Here is a 21,203-nt window from a genome sequence, read left to right on the forward strand (position 1 = left end):
ACCTTCGTAGCATCTTTGGATGAAGTTAGAGTGTGTTGCCAAAGTCTTGATAACCACTGGCTATGGGTGGGGAAAGTGTGCATATATCCCTGTTTTGTATCATAGTGATGTGCTTCATGAACCACGTCTCTAAAATTGCAGTCCACTCTCCATCCCACTGCATGTGCTTCACAAAGACATCAATGGGAGGCCACAATGAATGACCATTGATGAGCGGGACAGTGGGATGTCAGGCCCTCCATAGACGGAATCTGATCTTGGTCCTCATGGATATGACTAATCTACCACAAGAAATAACATGTAGAAGGTGGTAAGGGGGGTAGCATGCGATGTTGAGAAGGTGGTTTTGAGGGTCACTATGCAACAATGGGGACAGCGGATTGGCATCGTCATACTGCAAAAGGCAGCTCATTTGAGCCAAAATGAAGTGGGATGTGCTGTTTTGGACAGGACAGGACCCCATCCTGTTAAACCCTGTGATGGTTGTGACAGTAGATGAAGGCAGGAACTGTAAAAATCCCATTGGCAGCACCAAAGTGCCAGGGATTGAAGGTAGCACTGTGGGTACAGTCGTGGGAGGTGGCATTGTGACATGTGTAGAATGGCCTGAATCAAGAGCTATATGTGTAAAAAATAAGTTGGTGATGACAGTAACAAAGTATGCACTCACGGTGCTGGTCAGTTGCTGGGCCATGACAAGGTGAAGGTGCTGTGATTGAAAAAATTAGCCATGGCTAGTTTCTTAGGGAAGGCACACTTACTATGACAACTTTGCTGGATAGGGCTGTAGCAGTGGGTAGTCTGCCAGTGATATCCTCGAGTTCCAACAGGTGAGGGAGATCTACTGCGACATGCAAACTGATCTGGGGAAGGTGAATGTCGACGACAAGCAGGCGGGTGATGGTTGAACCAAGACAGAGCATAGTGTCTATATGTCGATGGTCGGATAGACGTGCACGATGAGGAGATGGATCTCTGACCATAGTTGTTGGGTTAGAGGCTATTTTGCCAGGTTCAATATCAATGTCCATGCTATCGTCCAAGACAACATGCTCTGTTTGAGTGCATTGAGTTGCCTTGGGTGATTCTTGGTACAGGCACTTGCATTCGAGGTGAGCTTGTTTGAGGCAGTGTTGTTTCAGGTGTTCGCGTTCAAGGCATTCACACTGAAGACTTTCGCACTCAAGATGTTTGTACTCAAGGTGTTCGCGTTTGGGGCGTTCATGCTTGAGATGTTCACATTCCAGATGCTTGTGCTTGAGACATTCACATTCGAGCTCCTTCTGCCTCTTGATCTCCTCCAACCATTTAACCTCCTTCCGTCTCTCAATCTCAGTCTGCTTCTGTGTCTCTTTCTCTTTCTTGAGACACACAACCTCTGCTGCCTGTGAATCTGCTTTGTCCTTGGATCTCTTGATCAGTTGCAGCTGCCTTTCTTTTTCTCATCATCTCCTTCAGTTTGACCTGTTGGAAAGCTGTCCAATGGTGTCGAAAGAGGAGGGGGGCCACTACTGTAGATGTAGATGCGGTAGTACTTTGTTGTGGTGGCTTGTGAATATAAGGGCGAGCAATCTGCTTGAACCACAATGCTCATGTAGATGTGGGATTTGGGATGCTGAGGGGATTGCCAGAAACATTGTGAGTGATTGTGTTTAGAGCAAATAGTCTGCAGGAGACACAGAGTCTTGTTGGATGGTGTGTGGTAGTGTGTTTCCTTGGTCTTTGAATGGGCCATCAAAATGCACGGTAAGCCACCGCTGTAGCTTTTGAATGAGTGCTCGACAGTGTGCCATTCTTGAGTATTTTTGCCTGTAACCATTTGTCTGCATCAATCCATAATGTTTGAGCCTCGTGCGCTACGTGGGCCTTCTCCCAGAGAGCCAGTATCCAGAAAGGCAGTGGTTTGTGTCTAAGTCGGGGATGGAGAATCAACCGCTTGCTGTCCCATATCGCTTTGTTGACTGACACTCTGAGGCTATTGACCCATGCCTTGTGCGGGATCCAATGAGTTGTCTTCTCTATCAATCAATTTTCCAACTGGAACCTGGATGATCATAGTAGAAGGAACAGAGGGGGCAACAGAGACTAGAATCGTGGTAGGTGGAGGAATGGGGGCAGCTGCAGTACAAGGTGGAACATAATCATTGTTGATTGACTTGAAGAAATCATCCTCGTCGGAACCATTGTAATCAGAGTAGTCGTGGTAGAGATGAACATCACCAGTTTGTGGATGGAATGATTGCATCGCTCAAATGTAATCCTCCGGCCAGTTTATTTCCTCATGGTTGTGGGTAATCTCTTTGAGGGGTTGATGTTTGCCTTTGGTGACAAATATATGCTTGGGGTGTTTCTGTCCGTTGAAAGGAGGTTCTTGGCCATCAGGCCAGAATTGGCCTGGCTTGTCACAGTAGTCAACAACTGGAGTGAATGAATTAGATTGGAAATGGTAGACATTCAGTCGACATACCTTTATGGCCATGTTTATGTGTTGTAGTTACTAGGGCAGTCTCCTCCCAATGGTTCTCTGCCCAATCTAGAACTCCTGATGATGTCAATGCAGCTCCTGCTGACAATGATGCAGGTTCATTTTCTAGAGAACAGAGATGAGGTCCTGTTAGTTAGGGTTACAAAGACTTTGAAGACTTCAAAGACATACTACGACTTCAGGGACTTCCAAGACAAACATTAGAGATCTTTGCGACTTTAGAGAATTTAAGCTATACGGAACTGAACTTGTCTTTTATCCACTTGGCAGCAATGGCATTCATTTTGACCTTTGGATCAGGTATGTTAGTGGTAAAGTATACTGGATCAATGCACTTGCCATTGCCACATTTCGGCCTACAGCTTGAAGGCCCTTTAGAGACTGCACCCAAGACAGCCCCATGTATATTTGTCCTGAAACAGTATTAGTACATGAACTGAGAAGATGATGATCAAGGCTTACCATTGGCAAACAACTGTCTAAATTGACAATGACTTTTTCAAAGCCCAACCCCTGGCTCTTGTGGATAGTCATGGCTCAACCTAATGAGAGGGGGATCTAAATGTGTATCTAAATGAGTGAGCAATTGCAAAATAAGAGTTAGACCTGAAAGTGTGTGGCCATATATTCTTTATTGCCTTTGACTCATTGAAATACAACTTACTCCTCATCGAGAATGAACATTTTCATGTGTTGAGCTGATTTCAAACTTGACTAGGGGGAAAGCATTTGCTTGTGGCCTCTGAGTGTGCAAACTGGACCTGATGGTGCATGGATTGGGAGGCCATTGTCATTGACTTTAATATTGCAAATTGAATGTAAGCTTTGTGGCTTCTTGGCCCTCTCGTCCGGTGGTAAAATGTGGTGTGAGGAATAGAAACCTAATATAATGCCCATACTGCCGTTGAAGAGACCTTTACCTATGTTCTTGTGTAGGACAATGTGCACTCCAACTTTGAGCTGGATGATTGAGCTGACAGGTGCTGACAATAAGAGTCGTTTTTGGTATGTGGATCGGGCCAAGTCCAAGGCAGAGTATATTGTGGCTTGACCGTTGATTCTGTCCAGCCTTTCATTGTTGGCTTGGTTGGCCAGCCTTAGCGTACAATAGAGGCAGAGGGCATGATATTATTTATTCTGATTTCTTTGAGCATGTCGAGTAACCTTTGTATGACGGAGCATTAGTCATCAGTAGCAGCGGTTAGGACAAGTGTACCTTCTTCATTCTGCCAATATACAGTGGTTAACCTGATGTGATTGTCTTTGAAGGCGGCATCCCACACCAGAGATTGGAAAGCAAACTGGACAGATTTGCCTCCCAATGGTATTGGGGGCAATTGGAGAAAACTGCCTGACATTATGATCTATGAGATGAGTTAGAAGGATAGGGAGCAGTGCAAGTCTCCTATGCAGATTCCTCCAAAGGGGAGTTCAGTTTGCACAAGTTTCGTGCGATAAAGTCTAATTGGGTCAAAAATATGAGGGTTATCATTAATACTGTGATCCGTTAAACATGATGTATCAAGGATTATCAGATGAGGTATACCTTTGTCAACGATCAATACTTTGCATTCCAGCCACCATGTTGAAGTGATAGTACTGTCCTTGACCTTTTTGAGAGCTCATTCTGGACACACCTCTGAGCTTGTTAGACCAGCCCAGGAATGGATAGTTTGGCCTGACATTGTAAGAAAGGGAGCTGGAAGGTAAGAAAGACTCACCCTGGAGCCTATTTGTGGCAGCTCCAGTGCTTGCTGTGATTCCCAACTGGGACGGTTTGAGGAGTGTCATTAGGACCTCGATGATCTTTAGGAGGGTGAAGGTCTTGCCAGTTCCTAGAAATCAGCAGGCGAGAATGTGGACATGGATTAGGCCTACCTGGGTCACCAGTGAGGAAAAAAACTGTTCAGATCCTTGGCCAATCTTAGGGCTGTGAGTTGTTCGGAATCCAGCATGGACGTGTCTACATTTACATCTGCTTCTTTAGCTTTTGAGAACATGACATGTAATGAGCATGTGGTGAGAAGGTCATGGGAGGCGTTGGCAGGCATATTGGAAGTGTGGGATGAGAGGAACACATGGAGAGGAGGGAGAAAGACAGAGGATATCAAATATAGGGGGTGTGATGATGTGAAGACTGACATAGTACGCACAGTGTTGAGGCAGGAGATGGTTATGATATGCCAGCCTTGGGTGAAGGAAACATTGGGGACATAACTACAAGACATACACTGACATCACATTAGTGTTCAACTGGGAGATGGACATCTTCCTCGAATTACAAGGAAAAGGTCTTAAAAGAGTGGCTAACAGGTATTGCAACATTGGATGTTGAGGTTGGCTTTGAAGTTTACATACGACATCTGCGCTGATTGGTCCATATACTCCCATGCTGTTTTAACTAGCCTGAGCAATATTTGTACCATGGAGAAGACAAGGCAGATGTTACTACCATTGTTGAGCGTGAGTCCTGAAATAAGAATGCTAACTAATCCAGTATTATGGTGGTATACAGTGTGTCTGGAATGGTATATTCTAGGTAGGTATGCATGGAGAAATTTGGTATCCAAGTGTCATAAACATCTCAAGGCATGTAAGTAGTTCTTCCCTGCTGATAAGCTGCCCTGGATGCATTTGGCTGTTACTGCTATCTGTTTCCTTCTTGCAATACACCTTGGTTGTGGTCTTCATGTTCTTCCAGAAATATTTAATTATAGCATTTGCAATATCATGTGCTTATTTGGTCGTCCTCATTTTTGCTTGTGATTTTTGAGTGTCAGTGGCCACATATTTGTTGCACCCTAAGACCATCATACAAAGGGCGATGAGGGGGCACCTGTATAACTCTGGAAGTCGTGTCACAGGCATGCAACATCAAGCGATTAATAGATGAACTTACTAACATGATGTGATATGCATGGTAGGTTGATGAGCAATCAATGAGACATTGTGAGGGAGTGTTCGTGAACTTGGTTAGTGAGGGTCCTTCCTAGTTTGTGGTTGATGTAATGAGACAGTTCAGTTAAATGCATGAACTTGTAGTTGTAGAAATGCCCACCTGTTGCAAATATGGCAACAGGCGTGTAAACCACATGGAACTGCCTGGCAGGTTGTATACTCGCACTTCTAAGTAAGGCTCAATATTATGTCAGGATGGACTCACAGTATATCACCAGGCAAGAGAGTTACGATTTCACCATGTCAGTTCTGCTGGATATTTTCGCAGTTTTGGTAAAGATCTACCAGTGTAAGGGCCATCTCAGAGAGGTTGGTGTGAGTAACTGTGTCCTCAGTGGAGCAAAGCCCATGAACGCACAGTGAAGTTGTCCAGGTGCACATTTTCATGGATGGGGCAGTCAATGGTGGATTGGTTCCATCTGTTAATGATGCCATGGTCGAGAGTGCTGAGGATAGACAGTTTAGTGTTGTAACAGCATATGAGAGTTATTTACACACCTCATGAATGATGGGAGACCGCCTTGTGAAAATGGGATGTTGAGTATACACTGGATCTTGTGAGGGTCATATATATTGCTCATAAATTGCGCAAGGTTGGCGTGTTGGTGGGGATATGTGAAATCCTTTGTTCATTGTTCAGCATCTGGTTATAGCATTATATCAAGTCAGAAAATAAAGGATTTCAACAGGCTCACCATGTACCACAACAAGCATGAGGTCAGATATACCGCGATCTTCAAGGTACTCCAGATTAAGGGTTGTGGGCTCAGGTGCAGCTGACTTGCCTCATGACGACGGCTTTACTGATGTGAAGCGCGGCAGAGATCTCATCGCATAACTGTCGACTTTTGGAGTGCCAGTCACTAGACTGTAAGTGGATGACATTTTGTGACAGTGCAAAAAAAGACACTGCATTGGCGTCTTCTTGACATATGTTGATGCTGTCCTTCATGATGCATGGAAGGATAGTGGTGGATCCATTGCACCATTAATCTGTTTCTGACTGTTTGTGGACTTGAGAGCCAATTATTGGTGTGGAGAGACCGTGGGAGTCCAGGTTGGTGAGTACAGACAAGGCAAGTGAGGGGGATGTTTGGATATGTGGAGGGGAGGGTGAGTGGATGAGGGAGTTGGGCTGTCATTACTTTGACATTGCACATTAGATGGGGAGTCCCAATGACTATGGGGGCCTCTTGGTTCAGGAGGATGGGATTGATTGGGATGGGTCTATGTGTAGAGTTAGATGGCCCATCAAGACCGGAAGGTGTTTCAGCAGTGGGGATGGGGTCATGGGCAGAGTTAGATGGCCCAGCAATATCAGAAGATGTTTTAGTAGGTGAAGCCTGATGCCACTTTCAAGGAGGGTTGCCTTAGGTGCTTGTGCATGCAGTTTGTTGGGTCTTCTCTGTTTCTTCTCTCTTGCATTTTCTCTTTTGGGCATCGTGGAGTGTTTGATCTGTACTTAATAGCCCTGCAGGATGGCTGACATTAGTCAACTCCATCTGGAGTTTATGCACTGTGTTTACCTTTGTAAGTAGTCTATCTTCTGTTGCAAAGAGTGATGCTGTGACTTCATGGGTTTAGGTATGGTCAAGCACCTTCTTCAATCCAATTAACCCTAAGACTGAGAGAATATTGCGTCAGCAGCGCTTGGAGATTATGTTGTCCGAATCAGCTGATCCCAACCAGGAGCAACTCGATCTCTTGGATTTATTTACCACAGACCGTGCAATTTGTAGTCATTACTTGACCATGCTCTAACTTTCAGCTGCCATACGAATCCTGTCCTCATGCTTAATCAGCCCTCATAAAGTCGAGAGAGGCTGTGCAGCCCTATTGCGAACATGCCAGAACTGGGCAAATATGAGCGTTTATATGACCCCATATTTCCACTTCACCCAGCACGTTCAGCGTCAAATGCTGCACTTTGGACCATGCTATGCAATGTGGAAGATCTATGTAATTGACTGCACTGTGTGACCGAAATAACATTTGGCCTCAGTGCACAAGGGAGTCCATGAGGTAGAAGGTAACATTGAGTATTATATCTAGTTATGCGCATGAGCTGATGTATCTACTAGCCCGCGAGGCATCTGTCGAGACTGTTCAAAACTTGCTCCAATACTCTGCAGACTTTCTCAATCTCGCGGTGCATCTCCTCCATTTGGGCCAGACACTGCTTGACACCCAACAACTTTGCCTCAAGTCTTACCTGTTTCTTCTTATCCAGCGGCTTATCGACCCAGTCAGATGGCTTTTCATCCAAAGCGGTAACTTTGTCAGAGGAGTCAAAAGATTGAGACTCTGATTCAGATTCGCTGGCAGCGTCTGAGTCTGATTTGTCGCCAGAGTCTGATTCAGATTTGTCGGAAGAGAGTGGAACTTGAGCCTGTTTTTTAACTGAGCCATGTATTTGTGAGCGTAGAATATGGACTCAAGGAAATAAGGACTTACCATAGCTACACCTCTGCTGGCAGGCTGTACATGCTTCACCCATTCTAGAACGACACCTTATCTTCATTCTTCTGCAGTATTTACAGCCTGGAATTGTCGGTCCAACCGCCCTCATGATACCCAGAATCCGTGGCATACGGGCTACAATTTGTCATTAGCATTAAGGGATGTGACGTCAGATGTGCGGAAATTACTTACCTAGCAACAACAAACACTGTTTGCAGCATCTCTGACATGATGATACAGAACAATATGCATAGCATGGCTGGTTCTCAGCCATGCATGAATCACACCCAGGTTCTCTCAACTTTAATGGTAAGTATGGCATGGATGAGCGTTAGGAAGGGATGCATTAAAATGTTGCGCGTCAGAGATGGAAAATGAAAGGATCAACCTTGGACGTTTTAATAGTGCAAGACCACACCAAATGTCCACTCAGCAGTTGACTAGGGAATAAGAACTAACCATACTACAAGCACAAGACTTCAGGCACTGCCTCCTCCAAGAGATGCAAGAATGAGATATTGAAGACGGAGTTGGCAAGGTAGGCAGGGGTATCTAAAGGGGCCTCATCTTCCTCATACTCAATCACCTGTTTACACTCCCTGAAGAGCAAACCCAATCCCAACACAACAGAGATGACTGATGTTGCATTGGAAATATTGGCCTTTTTAAGTCTTTCCAGGCTGATTTCCAGTATCTTCCATGATTCATGAATGTCCTTTGAAAGATGAATGTGCCTCCAAGACCATTTAGCCCAAGGCGGCCAGTCACTATGATCCTTCAATTAAGTCTTTTGAATGGTGAATATCTGACTATCCAATCAAAAATTCAGGTTACTCACTGTCTGTCTAGGGAATCTTGCCAAATCTTGAGTTGTATCCACCAATTCGAGGTAGTTCTCATCCATGCTGAGGTCACGGAAAAACACCCATTGCTCATCAAAGACCTTGTTGAAGAGGACACTGGTCGGGGTAGTGGAAAGAATATGATCAGCCAAGATAACCGACTTTACCCTCGTCTCCATCAGCAGAATGAACTTCTACATAGTCCTTTTTTTTCTCTTTTTTCCCTCTTCATCAGCCACCTTTGCCATCCTGTCACCCTTCTTTGCATTGATAAAAATGTCCAGCTTCTTCTTTACAAGGTCTCGTCTCTCCCAATGGTGCCAAGGGAACTTACATCCTCTGACCTCATGTGTGAAGGGTCTCTCACCACCAATTTATCAGGAATGCAACCAGCCTCCAGATAGTGAGAGGTATCGGCAACAATCTGCCGCCAAGGTACAGGTTTACTGCTCTTTGTGAAGACCTTTATGGACCAACAGATTAATCAAGTGCAAGATAATCGAAGCTTCAAACTTACTATATGAAGCGAGAAAAATGTTTCTGATCAAATTCTGTTGTCCCTTGAGAGCAACACCATCATGAGAAGCTTTGCATAGTCTTCTTCATTAAATATAAGTTCTGGTAGGCCACCAGCCTTGTCTGAATCATCTGACCCAAAATCATCCTGATCTTACTCTATAGGATCTATTTTATTCATGAAAATTTATGAGTCTATACCAAATGCCACCAGTAGAAAATAAAATATACAGAATTCGGTCTTGGATCATTCTGCAAATAATTCAAAACCTATTGAAGACCACTCCTTGATACCGTCAGAGCTGACAGAAAGTTTTTCTTGACACTCTGCAGTTTAGATTCATGTCTAGAAGTCATTATTAGTCTTGCTAATTTTATAGGTAATACAGAAACTGACAGGGCAATGGCCAAGGATTTATTGGTCTTCTTCTTGTGACTGACTAGCATTACAACTCAGCAAACCATGGTATGATGTAGCTCTTCGGAAAAATCTTTAAGCTTTTCTTGAGATTATTCTTCCGATAGCTTTGAATCTAGTCAGCTTAAAGTCAACATCCTATAATATGTCCACTTACACAGCCTGATTTTCCTCCAATGCACCCTCCCTGTTTCATTTCTCCATTGCATCTTTAACCTCTTTCTCTTGCTCAATCATCATCTTATTAAACCATTCTCTGGCATGTCCTGTCTGATGCTTGATATAGTCATCCAATCCTTTCCTCAGCCTCTCTGTCTTGTCATAGTCATTGATCCCCTGCTTAAACAACATTTGGGCAACATGCCACTGATTGCATTCTTTCTTGTAAAATAGTGCAGTTTTAGGATGTGCAACAGCTTCTCTTTCCTCAGCTGTCACAACATGTTCATCATCCACATCTGGCCTGCCTTCTTTATCTGATTCCTCAGAGTCAATAGTCTCGTAGTAAGAGGTTCTAATGGCCTATACATAAAATCAATGTTGATGATCTCAATTGTCAACAGAGTTTCTAAAGTAACATTTTTCAATAAACTTGGCAAGGGTACTCCAGGTTGATCTCCCTGAGCTTTAAGAATAGCATTTTTAACTTGTTTCACCACATGAGAACGATGTGTTGGAGAATCTTGGTTGGACCGGAAGTCTTGTTCAAACTGATCAAGAATAGATTTGAACTTCAGAGCCCAATTGGAAGACATGATCCTGAGAGTGTGTGTAAATATAAAAGATTAAGAATCTGTAGGTAGAGGCACACTTGTATAATGTTGGCAGCCAACTTGTCCTATGATTTGACACCAACATTGTCATGTGACCGCATTTTGGATCATGTGACCGTGTTTGACCTATAATACTTGCTATGTATGGACAAGTCTTCCATCAAAGCGCTATACTGAAAGGAACACTTTGACTAGCCAAAATCATGATTCTAAGATGAACTACATAGATCTAATATCAAAGGTAAAAACTAAGTGGCACTCACAAAGGGATCTCAATCCAACTGGAAATACGAGTTTTCCCTGGTACAAGCACCTTTGAGTTTGCTGGCACGCTAAACACAAAGCCCTTCCTGCAATTTCGCCCCTTGCACTCAAATGAGTATTCCTTCTGGTGATTAGTGGACTTCCAAGTATCTACCAGACCACAGTCAGGGTACTGGAGCAGCAGGAAGTTGCCCCAGGGGTGCAGCTGAGAATGAGTCCAGCAGTATTTGAAAGCGTCAACAGAGTTACTGTCATACTTCAACAACAAAAACACATCTGAATGGCAGCCAAGCTTGTAGGATTGCCCAAGCATGTCAGGGAATGCTTGCTGAATGGAAAGACGCTGGATGAGGACAAGTTCGCAAAAAGAAAGCAAGAGATGAGCTGAGAAGCTTGGTTGAAATCGGACAGCATTAAACGCTATGGCAGCTGAAACACCATGACTAGTTCAATCAAAATAGTGTTAGCCATGAGTGACAAATGACCACTTACTTGGCAACCAAATATGCAAGTTAGAAAAGGATTCTGCATTGTTGACCAGTGCACCACAAGAAAAGAGCCAAAGGAATGACTCCAGCACGCCATCAATGAGAACCTGCCATGGTCCAAGAATGATGGTCAAAAACTATGACCAGTGAGAATCACATAGATTGAAAATGAAAACATGCACATCATGAACCGGAGTAGCAACATATGACTTTCTGTCATATCATACCCCACAATGGGTCTCCAGACGAGTTGTCAGTATGGTTAGATATACCAAACACAATGCACTTCCAGGGGATACTAGATAGTTTGCCCACCAGGGCCTCCATGCTGTCTTGGTACTTACTGACCTTGAAGGCAGTACCAACATTAAATGATATCTTGTGGTATTCCATGCCAGTGTTGGGGAAGTACGGCCTCAAAAATTGGTGGCTGAGTTCGAATGAACCACCTGCAGTATCATAGTCCACCAGGCTGAGATGAACGAAGAGAAGATGGTCGGAAGAGAGTTGTGAAGTCATGTTGATCTCAAGGGCAGCGTGGATTGGGAGGAACGAGTCCAGTACTGGCTTATTGTTCCTATAGAAGCTGTCATATCCATGCATTCAGATCTCAGATCAGATCCAGATCCAGTCCACTGATCTGATATCCAGTCTACAGGTCCGGTCCACTAGACAGATCCAGTCCACTAGTCCAATCCAGTCCACTGATCCGCTTTCCAGTCCACAACACAGTTATACCAGTCCACAACTCATTCCTGAACCCAGAACCTTAAATCAGTATCTATCCCCTTTTGGATGTTACCTTCTCTGGTACACCGGTTATCTTCCCTTCTGCCTTGCTTATTGATCCACCCTATGTATTCATGTCTGAACTTCATTTCCTCTGATCCGTTAGACTTACCAATAGACTTTCCACATGCTTCATACATAGCTTTGTTCCATGCTGACTGACCATTCCGTTATGCTACCTACAGTATATAAACTCATGTACAACTCTGTAACACCTCAGTTCAAATATCATCTTAGATTCTGCTCATTCCTGTCTCCGTCCGAACTTGAGTTCTCTCTCGTTCACCTCTGGTCTTAGGATTGCTTCCTTTGACTTATCTCTGGCTCTACCTTAGGGTAGTCTTAGTCTGTTCTGTTTCTAGTCTCGGACTTCGTCCAGACTAGCCTTTCCACTACTCATCCAATATCTGGAAGTCATCCGGATTGACTCTACAGTACTCATCCACTCTTCCGAACGTGGTACTTTAGCCTTCTGAAATCAAGGGCAGTACTCAGGTAAGGGGCACAGCGTACGAGCTGAGGCCAAGCCCTTCAGATCTGATACCCTTGAGCATGCTCTTAACAGAAGCCCTGTTGTTTGATTGAGCATCAATATATATAAAAAGATTTGAAAACTCACAAAGTATGGCACCAAGGCATTGCCTCCTTAGCGCTGTCTTGTAATGTGACAGCAGATACAGTGAAAGTCACATGAGGCGCACTGACAGCCTGTGTGAAAGCTGGGGGAATCATAATGCAGTGGGTGCAGACAACGTGCAGACAGTCGTCACACAACAGGAGATATTCGTCGTCCACAGAACCGTCCCTGAAAATTATACAGAACTGAGATTGATGAGGTAGGTCAAGTCAATAAACAAAGTATAAACTCACATCATTGTGATGAAATCCTTTGCATACTTCAACGTCATCCTGTCGTGCCACAGTCGAAGTATTTCCAGTGCCATCTAACACTAAGTTCACATGAGCCGCTGACCTGCCAGTTGCCTTCCACACTGTTTGTTTTGTTCTTGCCATGGACACCTCAAGTGTGGAAGTTGAAGGGTGTGGGAACACAGATGAAAGGTAATGGGAGAGCTTGTGGATAAGAAGACAAAAGAAAGCAGTAACAGTAAGTAGTAGTAGTGTAGACGCATTGAGTGGACTCAGAGTTGACGTGTTCTGAACCAGTGGACCAAATAATGCTAAATATTCCACATTTGGATTCTGTAGAGCGCTGAATTCCTTGGTGGAACAAACAGTCACAATGTGACACATTTATCATGTCCAACTTTAACTTCCCACAGTTCAACTTTCCGCTCTCCTTCCTTCACCATTTCCTCTCACCAAAATGTCTATTCTTATTACAATTCTTATTACAATCACTGTCTATTGACACAACTTGAAGGCTATCTCATGGATCCTTGCAGGGCCAAAGGTTCTCCCTCAAAGTCACCACTGAGTACAGTAAGTGGCTTTCCTTTGCACTTCTAGCACAGGTAAGTTAATTCTTTACCTGTCCTCATATGCTAACCTAGTTGTTTTTAGATTTGACTTGTACTTGACAGTGTCTTTTTGTTGGTAAGTTGCTGATCTTCATCTCAAGTATGCTAACGGTTTTTTTCAGACTTGACTCTTATTCTGGATAGCATCTTTCTGGCAGTGTCTCTGTTTTTTGTTAGTAAGTCCCTGATCTTCATCTCAAGTATGCTGATGGTTTTTTTTCAGACTTAGCTCTTATTCTAGATGGCATCTTTCTGGTGCCACCTCAGTTTTTTTGTCCATAAGTTGCTGATCTTCATCTCAAGTATGCTAACAGTTTTTTTCAGACTTGACTCTTATTCTGGATGACGTCTTTCTGGTGGCATCTCTGTTTTTTGTTCGTAAGTCCCTGATCTTTGTCCCAAGTATACTGACATTTTTTTTTCATACTTAGCTCTGATTATAGATGGTGTCTTTTTGGCACCAGTTTTTTTCAGACTTAACTCTTATTCTGGATGGCGTCTCTATTATGACGACATCTCTGTTATGATGGTGAGTGGTTGATCTTCGTCTCATATGCTGATGGTGTTTTTTTCAGACTTAACTCTCTTGGGTCTGGGGGATCTATTTGATGCAGTGCATGCTACATAGTGTAGCTCCTGTGATTTTGGTCTGGGGCATGATGCAGTGCATGCTACTTAGTGTAGCTCCTGCACTTTGGATCTGAGGGCTTCATGTGGTGCATGCTATGTTGTGTAGCTCCCATACTTTGGGTCTGGGGGCTCAACCTCTTGTAGCACATTAGTCCCTTTTGTGTGGGTCGTGCTTTTTGGTCCTGAGTTTGAGTGAGTCCTTCTCCTTCCCACAAATTTTCTCACTGATCCACTCCCTGCAGATCAGTGTTTCCGTATTGTTTTAAAGCTAAGTGTTCCACTCCGTTTTACAAACCATCTAAGATATTTGCAGGATTTTCGTAGTTTACCTTTGTTTTCATTACCTACTTTTCTATTGGAACCAAAACTTGGGTGGACAGGATTATGTAGAACCTGTTGCGGTGTGCCCTTGCCTCTAGTAGACATCTGAGTGTAATCTGGAGACTGAATGCAGGAGAGAGGTATATATACCTGTGGATTATCAGCATGCCAACCTAGACCATTAAGCCAATGCATTTGTTATTGCACATTTCATGAAAGATAAGGTACAAGATAGGGTAGGGGTTCCCAGGCCTGCATTTCCACTTCAGAAGGAATTTTTGCACTTATTGGGAAGGGATCAGGGAGTTGAGTGGTCAAAGAAAAGATTGAGGCAAAATTAGAGTAAAAGAGTAGTCTGGTAGCTGAACATTAGCATCTAGGCTATTGGAGTGGTCCCATTGGGTAATTAGGTTAGTGATATAGTGAACTGAGACAATTTTCACAATTTCTCCACCCATCATGTCACACCAGAGAAAAACTTGTCTCAAGTTTCAGTCTTTCTCCTACAAAGAAAGGGGCCGACTATCCCAAAGAAAGGACTTGGATGTTGTATATGTCACCCACAAAAAATCAAAGGAAAAAAGAGGAAAACCTTCTGAGTCACAGGCTGTCCTGATCCCTCCTATGAGATTTCACAACAAGAGTCGTCAGAATCCTGTAGTCCATGAAAAAGAACAAAATTTAGTCCTCAAGAACTGGAAGGGATTCCCAGAGACTTTGACAGGGAGCTTCATGGGGATTTCAGTTCACAGAGTGTGAGGCAACAAACCAAGGCAGGTCCATCCAACAAAAGACAAAAGGTGCTGCTTATTCGGTTGAAACACAGACTCAGAATAACTTCATTCAAGATTATCTCATCTTCTGCGAATTATACTTGGACATCTTGACCCCACACTGCCTTCACCTTTGATGTCCTGGACCATTTTCTCATTGACGCTCTTGAATGCAAGACTTCTGCCATAAGCTTCTTTCAAAAGCTTTGTCGGCTTACCAATAATGCTTTCCCTGACTCTGTGCCAGTTAATTATTGTATCTGCAATGTTGTCCATTTTTTATTGACTGGGGCTGTTCAATTGGCAGAATCGGTACCGTGAATTGATGAGGGCATCTCGCCAATGGAGGGATTTAATGAACCGGAAACAATTTGGATTTTGGCATGATATTGTGGTAAAGCCAGGGGCCAGTTATTTGGCTCTGTTTTGTGTGGTCTGTCCACAGCCTGGCATCAACATACCCCTCACTTGGCAGGACCAGTATGAAAGGTAAGTAATATAATTGTATTTTAGGGATCTTAGGCAGTCTTGGATCTACAACAGTCGTTCTGAGCTGGCTGGCAGACATATGGTTATATATGGACCTTGTGCCTCAGCCAGCCAGCCATGGTATATGCAATGTACCCAAAGACTGGCCGGTGACATCTTTGGATTTATACAATACCATTGACGCCTTTTTGAATAGTTGACTAATTATGTAGAGATATGTAGTGGATGGCAACTTCACTGCTCAACACCTGAATATGAAATAACCACACCTTGACGTCACTCTATCTGATGGCCTAGGGTATATGGTGACAGAGGCTGATTATCAGGCTCATTTATTGTCAGCCAAGGAGAGCAAGAAGGTGCATTCAGGTTGGGGTTATTGGATTATCTGCACCTTCTGACTAGATATGTATACTAGAGGTTCTCTTGCAGCAATCACCATGCTGTTAATACAGCAAATGCAAATCGGAGTAATCAGATTAGAGCAACTGGAGTGGCTGCTACTGCTTGTGCATGTCATGGATGCTTTGTTTCTCACACTGTGGTAGATTTTCAGAAGGATGAACGGTAGGTTCTATCTTATGTTTAACAAGCATGGTCACAAGTTCATGCACATTGTCAGCCACATGAATGTCGACTACTCAATCTGCAGTGCTATTAATTATCATTCTCGTGATATCAAAACCTCCCTGATCATCTATGATATAGGGTGTCAGTGGTGTATTCATTTTGTGGAGTGTATCAACAACTCCCCAGGATTATCGCTCCCCAAAAAAGGGAAATACTGACAGCTGTTGGTAAATTCCATCTCAGCACGCACAAACTCCCCTGCTTTGCAAGATTTAGTCTTAACTTCATCAAGGGTGCTGGCCAAGTGGATGGAGAAATTTTGGAGACTTTTGGGGCATCTTTTAATGAAATATCACCCACTGCACAGTCCATGAGTCAATATCATCGACAGGAAATATTTGATGATCACATGAGAGACTCTAATTGGAAGAAATTGGTTGGAATCAGTGAGTAGGTCTTTTAAATTTCAATATTACTGATACATAATTAAATACTTCTGACAGTCAAGACTCTCTTGAAAAAGCATAAATGTGCTGTCAAGGGTGTCAGTGATACAAAGCCCCCTTTTGATGAGTTGACACATTCTTTAGACACCCAGGAAATTGCTATGTAGGAAAAGGATGAGAAGATTGCAGCAGAGCTTCAGGGGGAACATCTTGACATTTATCATTTGAAGATTAATAAAGGTAAATCCCTTAGTATTTTCTCTCAAAGGATATGACTAATCAAAATCTGTGGAATTCTGAAGCCCCCACAATGGCTGAGATCTGGTTAAGATTAACTGAATTGGAGACTTCTGAAATAGGCAGGCCAGGATCTATTTCTTGGATCATTCAGGGTATTAATCTAGAAGATTCCTAGTATGTCATCTTTAGATTTTGTGAAACAAATAATCACATTCATATCAGGGATGGATTGCGATTGGATATTTGATGCCTCCCACGTGATGCCACCTCTACTCAGAAGGCCAATCTTCAAGAGAAGCAGCTGAAACTAGCAGCTTAAATTATCAAATTTCATGAAACTGGAGATTGAATGATAGAGGGAATAGAACTGGATACAGGTACAGTCCATGTTGATGACTCTCGATTTTGCACAGCAGAAGCTGATGAACAAGCCTGGGAAGTTGCAGATGAAGATGATTCAGAATTGATTGATGAAGAAATTCCAGCAGAAGATATGGGCATCTGGATGCCATCATCAGTGACTCATGACCATGCTGACTTACTCAATCTGGCCAAACTGCAGGAAGAAGAATTAGACTTGAGAAAAGGTCAAGCTAATGATTGCCTAGAAAAGATCTGATTGGCTCTTGGTTCATGAGAGTCAACAAGATGCTTGGATAGATGAATGTGAGTGCTGCCATCTATCTCAAAAGAAAAACTAACTCCATATTACTAGTCTATAGGGTTAACTGGTTAAAGGCAAAGGCTAGTGGAGGAGGTGGGAGGAGGAGTTGAATTTGACAAGACATGCAATGAGATAGACCATAAGTTGGTTTAATTATCAGAAGGGCCAATGGATTCGACGGTCAATGCAGGCTATGAAACCTAGTCATCAAGCCTATGCCTACAGATAGGCGCTATTGTGGAAAATGTTTGCAGAGGATGTAGAGAACAAGTTTAAGGACCATGTGTTGTAGTATAATGGATTTTGCTTGATTCTAGCCACATGATGAAGAATGAACAACCGGACAACTGGCTTGCAATGTGATTTGTACACTATGTAGAATCACACTGGCCAGGAGTCTCAGGGTTGGTGAACAACCGGCCAGACTGGATCTGCATGTAATAGGAGTGATGCTGGCCAGTGGGTAATACAAAATAATACTGGCCAGTGTGTGTCTATGTGATGTAGAATCACACCAGTCATTTATCATCAGCACTTTCAAAGTGCTGATTCTGTCTGGGCTGGTACAAGGTAGGTCAAAGCAGGATGCTCGAAGGTGCAGCCTCAAAATCAAGACATTGGTCAGAAGCTATTAAAGGGCAAGATTGGCTATGGAAAGGCTTGACATGAATCACAATGATCTGGAAAATATATTTATCAAGAAATATTGTCCAAACACCAAGTCTAACAGCCAGGCTTGTAATAAGAATTATGCTGATGTGGAATCACATCGGCCAGACTAAATCTATAATAGGTGTTATGCTGGCCAGGGAATGGGTAATACAGAATGATACCGGCCAGTGTGCTTCTATGTGATGTATAATCACACTGGCCAGATAGAGTCTTAGTAAGGGTTGATGGGCTGGCCAGACTATATCAGCATGTAATAAGAATTATGCTGGCCAAGGAATGGATAACACAAGATGATACTGGTCCATGTGTTTCTATGTGATATAGAATTCTTCTAGTTAGAAAGAGTTTGGTTGGCCAGGATATATTTCTGAAATTCTGAAATAAATAAATATACAAAGATGTTGGCCAGTTTATAGCACTGTGGATTAGACGGACTAGCCAGCCTGGATTACAGGCTGGGGGCTGCTTCCTAGTTAGATTGTACAACTATAGGTAAATCAGGACATGAGGGTCCATGAAGTACATGTTGCTTGGCCAGTAGTATGCACTTCAGAAACTGCTGACTGGCCAGCCATACCTGTACACATTGTAGAGCATGGTATAGGTGTCAGCAGGCCAGTAAGCAAATGATGAACCAGTGGTCGGCCAGCCATGAGTGCACATGTTGTACACTTGAGGCTAGCTACAACTACTTTTAATCAGTATAATCCATATCTAGACCTGGCCAGCCATGATACTATCAAATGTAGGCATAAGAGTAACCACTATTGCTTTAATCATATACTCTATATATCCACAATGGCCAGTTATTAGTCTATATGTAGTAGATATCAGCTGGCCCATGCCTCAGCTGGTGACTGGCTGGCCATGATTCTAGGGCCTTTTCGCATGTCTAGAGCCAGGGTTCTACATGAAAAATGACTGAAGGGTCTGCATGTGTAACTTTAGACTTCAAGGACATAGTTGAATGCCTGACTTTGAAGACATAGTTGGAAGACTTTGAGGACATCATATCTGGACATTTATTGTTTGCGCGATGGGCACACTCAAAGTGCAAGATACATGTGTGCAAGCAACTAGAGGGCGAACATATGCAAACTACTACTAAGGAAACGTACAAGATATGTCAGTAGGTATTGATATGTTAATTAATTGTGAGACCAGTTCAGTAATGCAATTACTGTGCATGCAATGATTATTCTAACAAGTGGCGACACCCCATGTCAATATGGCTGAAGATTTTCTTGCTCTGATTCTTGTAATATTTGAGGTTGAACTTCCACTTCTTGGTGGTGAGCAAGAACACAGATCCCGCACGTATTTTCTCCAGCCTGCATTGGAACATTTGTTCGCAGGAAAGGGTCCAACATCCTGTATCCAGCCCAGATGAACCCATAGCTGAGGATTGGGCCACCACACCAATGTGGTGGTTTGAGTGTGTCTATCTATGGACGAGGTTATAAGGGGGATACATTGAATGAGTAGAAACAAGGTGTACCTGCGTTGATGTAGTATATCCCACATAGGATCTCAATCTCATGCTTACTTAGCGTGTCATAGAGATATGTGTGGGATGAAGTTGGTGATGCATCTACAAAATAAAGGACATCGGGTGAAGGTCTGTTGGGTATCTCATTCACAAGCTCCTGTTTGCAGAGATGCCAGAGAATTCCTCCAGCTTGGGCAACTGCAACTCTTACATGCAGCAATCTCAATAAACAATTTTGGCAAAGTTCATAGTCTGCATATTTGTACTCATTGGCCATCCAACCATAAGGACAGCAGTTGGATTCAAAGACAGATATGGGATGGGGAATGGAAGGGTAGGCGACATGGAACAGCAGTTTGAATGGTATACTGCGCTCGAATAAGCAGAGTATCACATCCTCTAAGGATGGCCTCCATTGCTCCCTAATGCACTGAACAACAGAAGTGGCATTTCCAAGGAACAAGTTCCAAGTGCAAGCATATTTCGGAACGAGAGGGAGGACCAGGTAGCAGTTAGACTCTTGTCCTTCACCTGCTCAACCTTGAAATATAAGTTGTGGGTTAGGAGCTGCTGAGCGTGCTTGGGATGTAAATCCCATAGGATTGAAGGTGGTTGAACCTCGAGTGCAAAAGAGGATATAAAGTACCGGATAGCAAATTCATTGCTGTGGTGTTCCAGCGGGAGATTGGCCTCCATGATATATTTACAAATGGTGTAGGTATCAACAATCTGAGGGTCTTTGATGTGTATGAAGTCACTTGCAGACTGTATTTCATCCTGCATGCTGCAGAGCAGTCCACAACAGCTGTATAAAATGTCTTCCAGGTATGTAGAAAACAGCATGTCCTGCCCAGTAGTTGTTTGGTGCACCACAATTCTTCCCAACTTATTACGGTTGGACATGAGGTAGGGGGATTGCTGAGTAGGAGAGCTGACATTGCAAAATTTTCCTGCAATGGTTGGTCAAATTGTGTGTTGTCGTGAAGCAAATCTTGGTCCTTGTTGAATAGGGAGCAGATGTCCCATTGGTTTGAGATTTTGTTGTAGGCAAATTCTGCCCAGCATCTGTTCTTACAGGAACGTGTATGCAGTTGAGATAAGGGTATAGTATCCCAAGTGCTGAGGATTGGGGATCAAGGACAACACCAACACATCTCCCGAGCACCTCCGGTTGTAGCACATCAAGAATATCACATACATGGGTCTTGCTGAGACCAGATTGGATGAGAGTATGAGAGGGGGAAAGTGGGCGTTGAGGGTCTGCATAGTTGGCAGTTTCATATCATACAAGAGCTCACCCATAGAACAAGTTGACAACCCTATGAGACTGTGGAACACAAGTCTTGATTTCAGCACACACCGAACAGCATGGGACTGCTTCTTGTGGAGGCAAAGGTAGCCGTAGCAGGAGGGAAGGGGTAGCATGGAGAACTCC

General features: G+C 43.4%; 9 protein-coding genes across 9 annotated transcripts; 2 read left to right on the forward strand and 7 right to left on the reverse strand.

Moving 5' to 3' along the window:
• Positions 1–408: 408 nt before the first annotated feature.
• Positions 409–2,245, reverse strand: DFJ58DRAFT_729525 (uncharacterized protein; the record flags this gene model as incomplete). The annotated part of the gene is made up of 5 exons (XM_041385759.1): positions 409–474; positions 533–709; positions 762–1,403; positions 1,756–1,989; positions 2,045–2,245. 5 exons carry the CDS (start codon positions 2,243–2,245, stop codon positions 409–411), a joined length of 1,320 nt encoding a protein of 439 aa, XP_041242452.1.
• Positions 2,246–2,248: 3 nt separating this feature from the next.
• On the reverse strand, positions 2,249–3,175 carry DFJ58DRAFT_842649 (uncharacterized protein; the record flags this gene model as incomplete). The annotated part of the gene is made up of 5 exons (XM_041392855.1): positions 2,249–2,418; positions 2,468–2,590; positions 2,821–2,898; positions 2,948–2,964; positions 3,150–3,175. 5 exons carry the CDS (start codon positions 3,173–3,175, stop codon positions 2,249–2,251), a joined length of 414 nt encoding a protein of 137 aa, XP_041242453.1.
• A 491-nt stretch (positions 3,176–3,666) lies between these two features.
• On the reverse strand, positions 3,667–4,536 carry DFJ58DRAFT_729526 (uncharacterized protein; the record flags this gene model as incomplete). Its single annotated transcript, XM_041385760.1, has 5 exons — positions 3,667–3,849; positions 4,123–4,163; positions 4,207–4,309; positions 4,364–4,408; positions 4,459–4,536. The coding sequence occupies 5 exons, from the start codon at positions 4,534–4,536 to the stop codon at positions 3,667–3,669; spliced, it is 450 nt and encodes a 149-aa protein (XP_041242454.1).
• Positions 4,537–7,520: 2,984 nt separating this feature from the next.
• Positions 7,521–8,133, reverse strand: DFJ58DRAFT_842651 (uncharacterized protein; the record flags this gene model as incomplete). Its single annotated transcript, XM_041392856.1, has 4 exons — positions 7,521–7,843; positions 7,898–7,941; positions 7,982–8,038; positions 8,096–8,133. The coding sequence occupies 4 exons, from the start codon at positions 8,131–8,133 to the stop codon at positions 7,521–7,523; spliced, it is 462 nt and encodes a 153-aa protein (XP_041242455.1).
• Positions 8,134–8,366: 233 nt separating this feature from the next.
• Positions 8,367–8,924, reverse strand: DFJ58DRAFT_842652 (uncharacterized protein; the record flags this gene model as incomplete). The annotated part of the gene is made up of 2 exons (XM_041392857.1): positions 8,367–8,678; positions 8,742–8,924. The coding sequence occupies 2 exons, from the start codon at positions 8,922–8,924 to the stop codon at positions 8,367–8,369; spliced, it is 495 nt and encodes a 164-aa protein (XP_041242456.1).
• Positions 8,925–9,871: 947 nt separating this feature from the next.
• On the reverse strand, positions 9,872–11,723 carry DFJ58DRAFT_842653 (uncharacterized protein; the record flags this gene model as incomplete). Its single annotated transcript, XM_041392858.1, has 5 exons — positions 9,872–10,201; positions 10,258–10,438; positions 10,716–11,145; positions 11,209–11,341; positions 11,520–11,723. 5 exons carry the CDS (start codon positions 11,721–11,723, stop codon positions 9,872–9,874), a joined length of 1,278 nt encoding a protein of 425 aa, XP_041242457.1.
• Positions 11,724–13,005: 1,282 nt separating this feature from the next.
• On the forward strand, positions 13,006–14,055 carry DFJ58DRAFT_842654 (uncharacterized protein; the record flags this gene model as incomplete). Its single annotated transcript, XM_041392859.1, has 8 exons — positions 13,006–13,055; positions 13,378–13,436; positions 13,464–13,468; positions 13,538–13,550; positions 13,597–13,650; positions 13,799–13,852; positions 13,906–14,003; positions 14,050–14,055. The coding sequence occupies 8 exons, from the start codon at positions 13,006–13,008 to the stop codon at positions 14,053–14,055; spliced, it is 339 nt and encodes a 112-aa protein (XP_041242458.1).
• An 829-nt stretch (positions 14,056–14,884) lies between these two features.
• DFJ58DRAFT_842655 (uncharacterized protein) lies at positions 14,885–18,462 on the forward strand (the record flags this gene model as incomplete). The annotated part of the gene is made up of 18 exons (XM_041392860.1): positions 14,885–15,178; positions 15,506–15,687; positions 15,725–15,807; positions 15,985–16,046; positions 16,106–16,254; positions 16,396–16,703; positions 16,761–16,801; positions 16,871–16,943; positions 17,006–17,095; positions 17,300–17,320; positions 17,357–17,460; positions 17,552–17,609; positions 17,659–17,700; positions 17,862–17,898; positions 17,925–17,966; positions 17,987–18,066; positions 18,115–18,177; positions 18,401–18,462. 18 exons carry the CDS (start codon positions 14,885–14,887, stop codon positions 18,460–18,462), a joined length of 1,791 nt encoding a protein of 596 aa, XP_041242459.1.
• Positions 18,463–19,502: 1,040 nt separating this feature from the next.
• DFJ58DRAFT_842656 (uncharacterized protein) lies at positions 19,503–21,193 on the reverse strand (the record flags this gene model as incomplete). The annotated part of the gene is made up of 7 exons (XM_041392861.1): positions 19,503–19,720; positions 19,826–20,198; positions 20,300–20,573; positions 20,705–20,838; positions 20,967–21,028; positions 21,067–21,095; positions 21,129–21,193. 7 exons carry the CDS (start codon positions 21,191–21,193, stop codon positions 19,503–19,505), a joined length of 1,155 nt encoding a protein of 384 aa, XP_041242460.1.
• Positions 21,194–21,203: the final 10 nt, after the last annotated feature.

This window comes from Suillus subalutaceus (assembly GCF_016647625.1).
Source record: "Suillus subalutaceus strain FC151 chromosome Unknown DFJ58scaffold_74, whole genome shotgun sequence".
NCBI lineage: Eukaryota > Fungi > Basidiomycota > Agaricomycetes > Boletales > Suillaceae > Suillus > Suillus subalutaceus.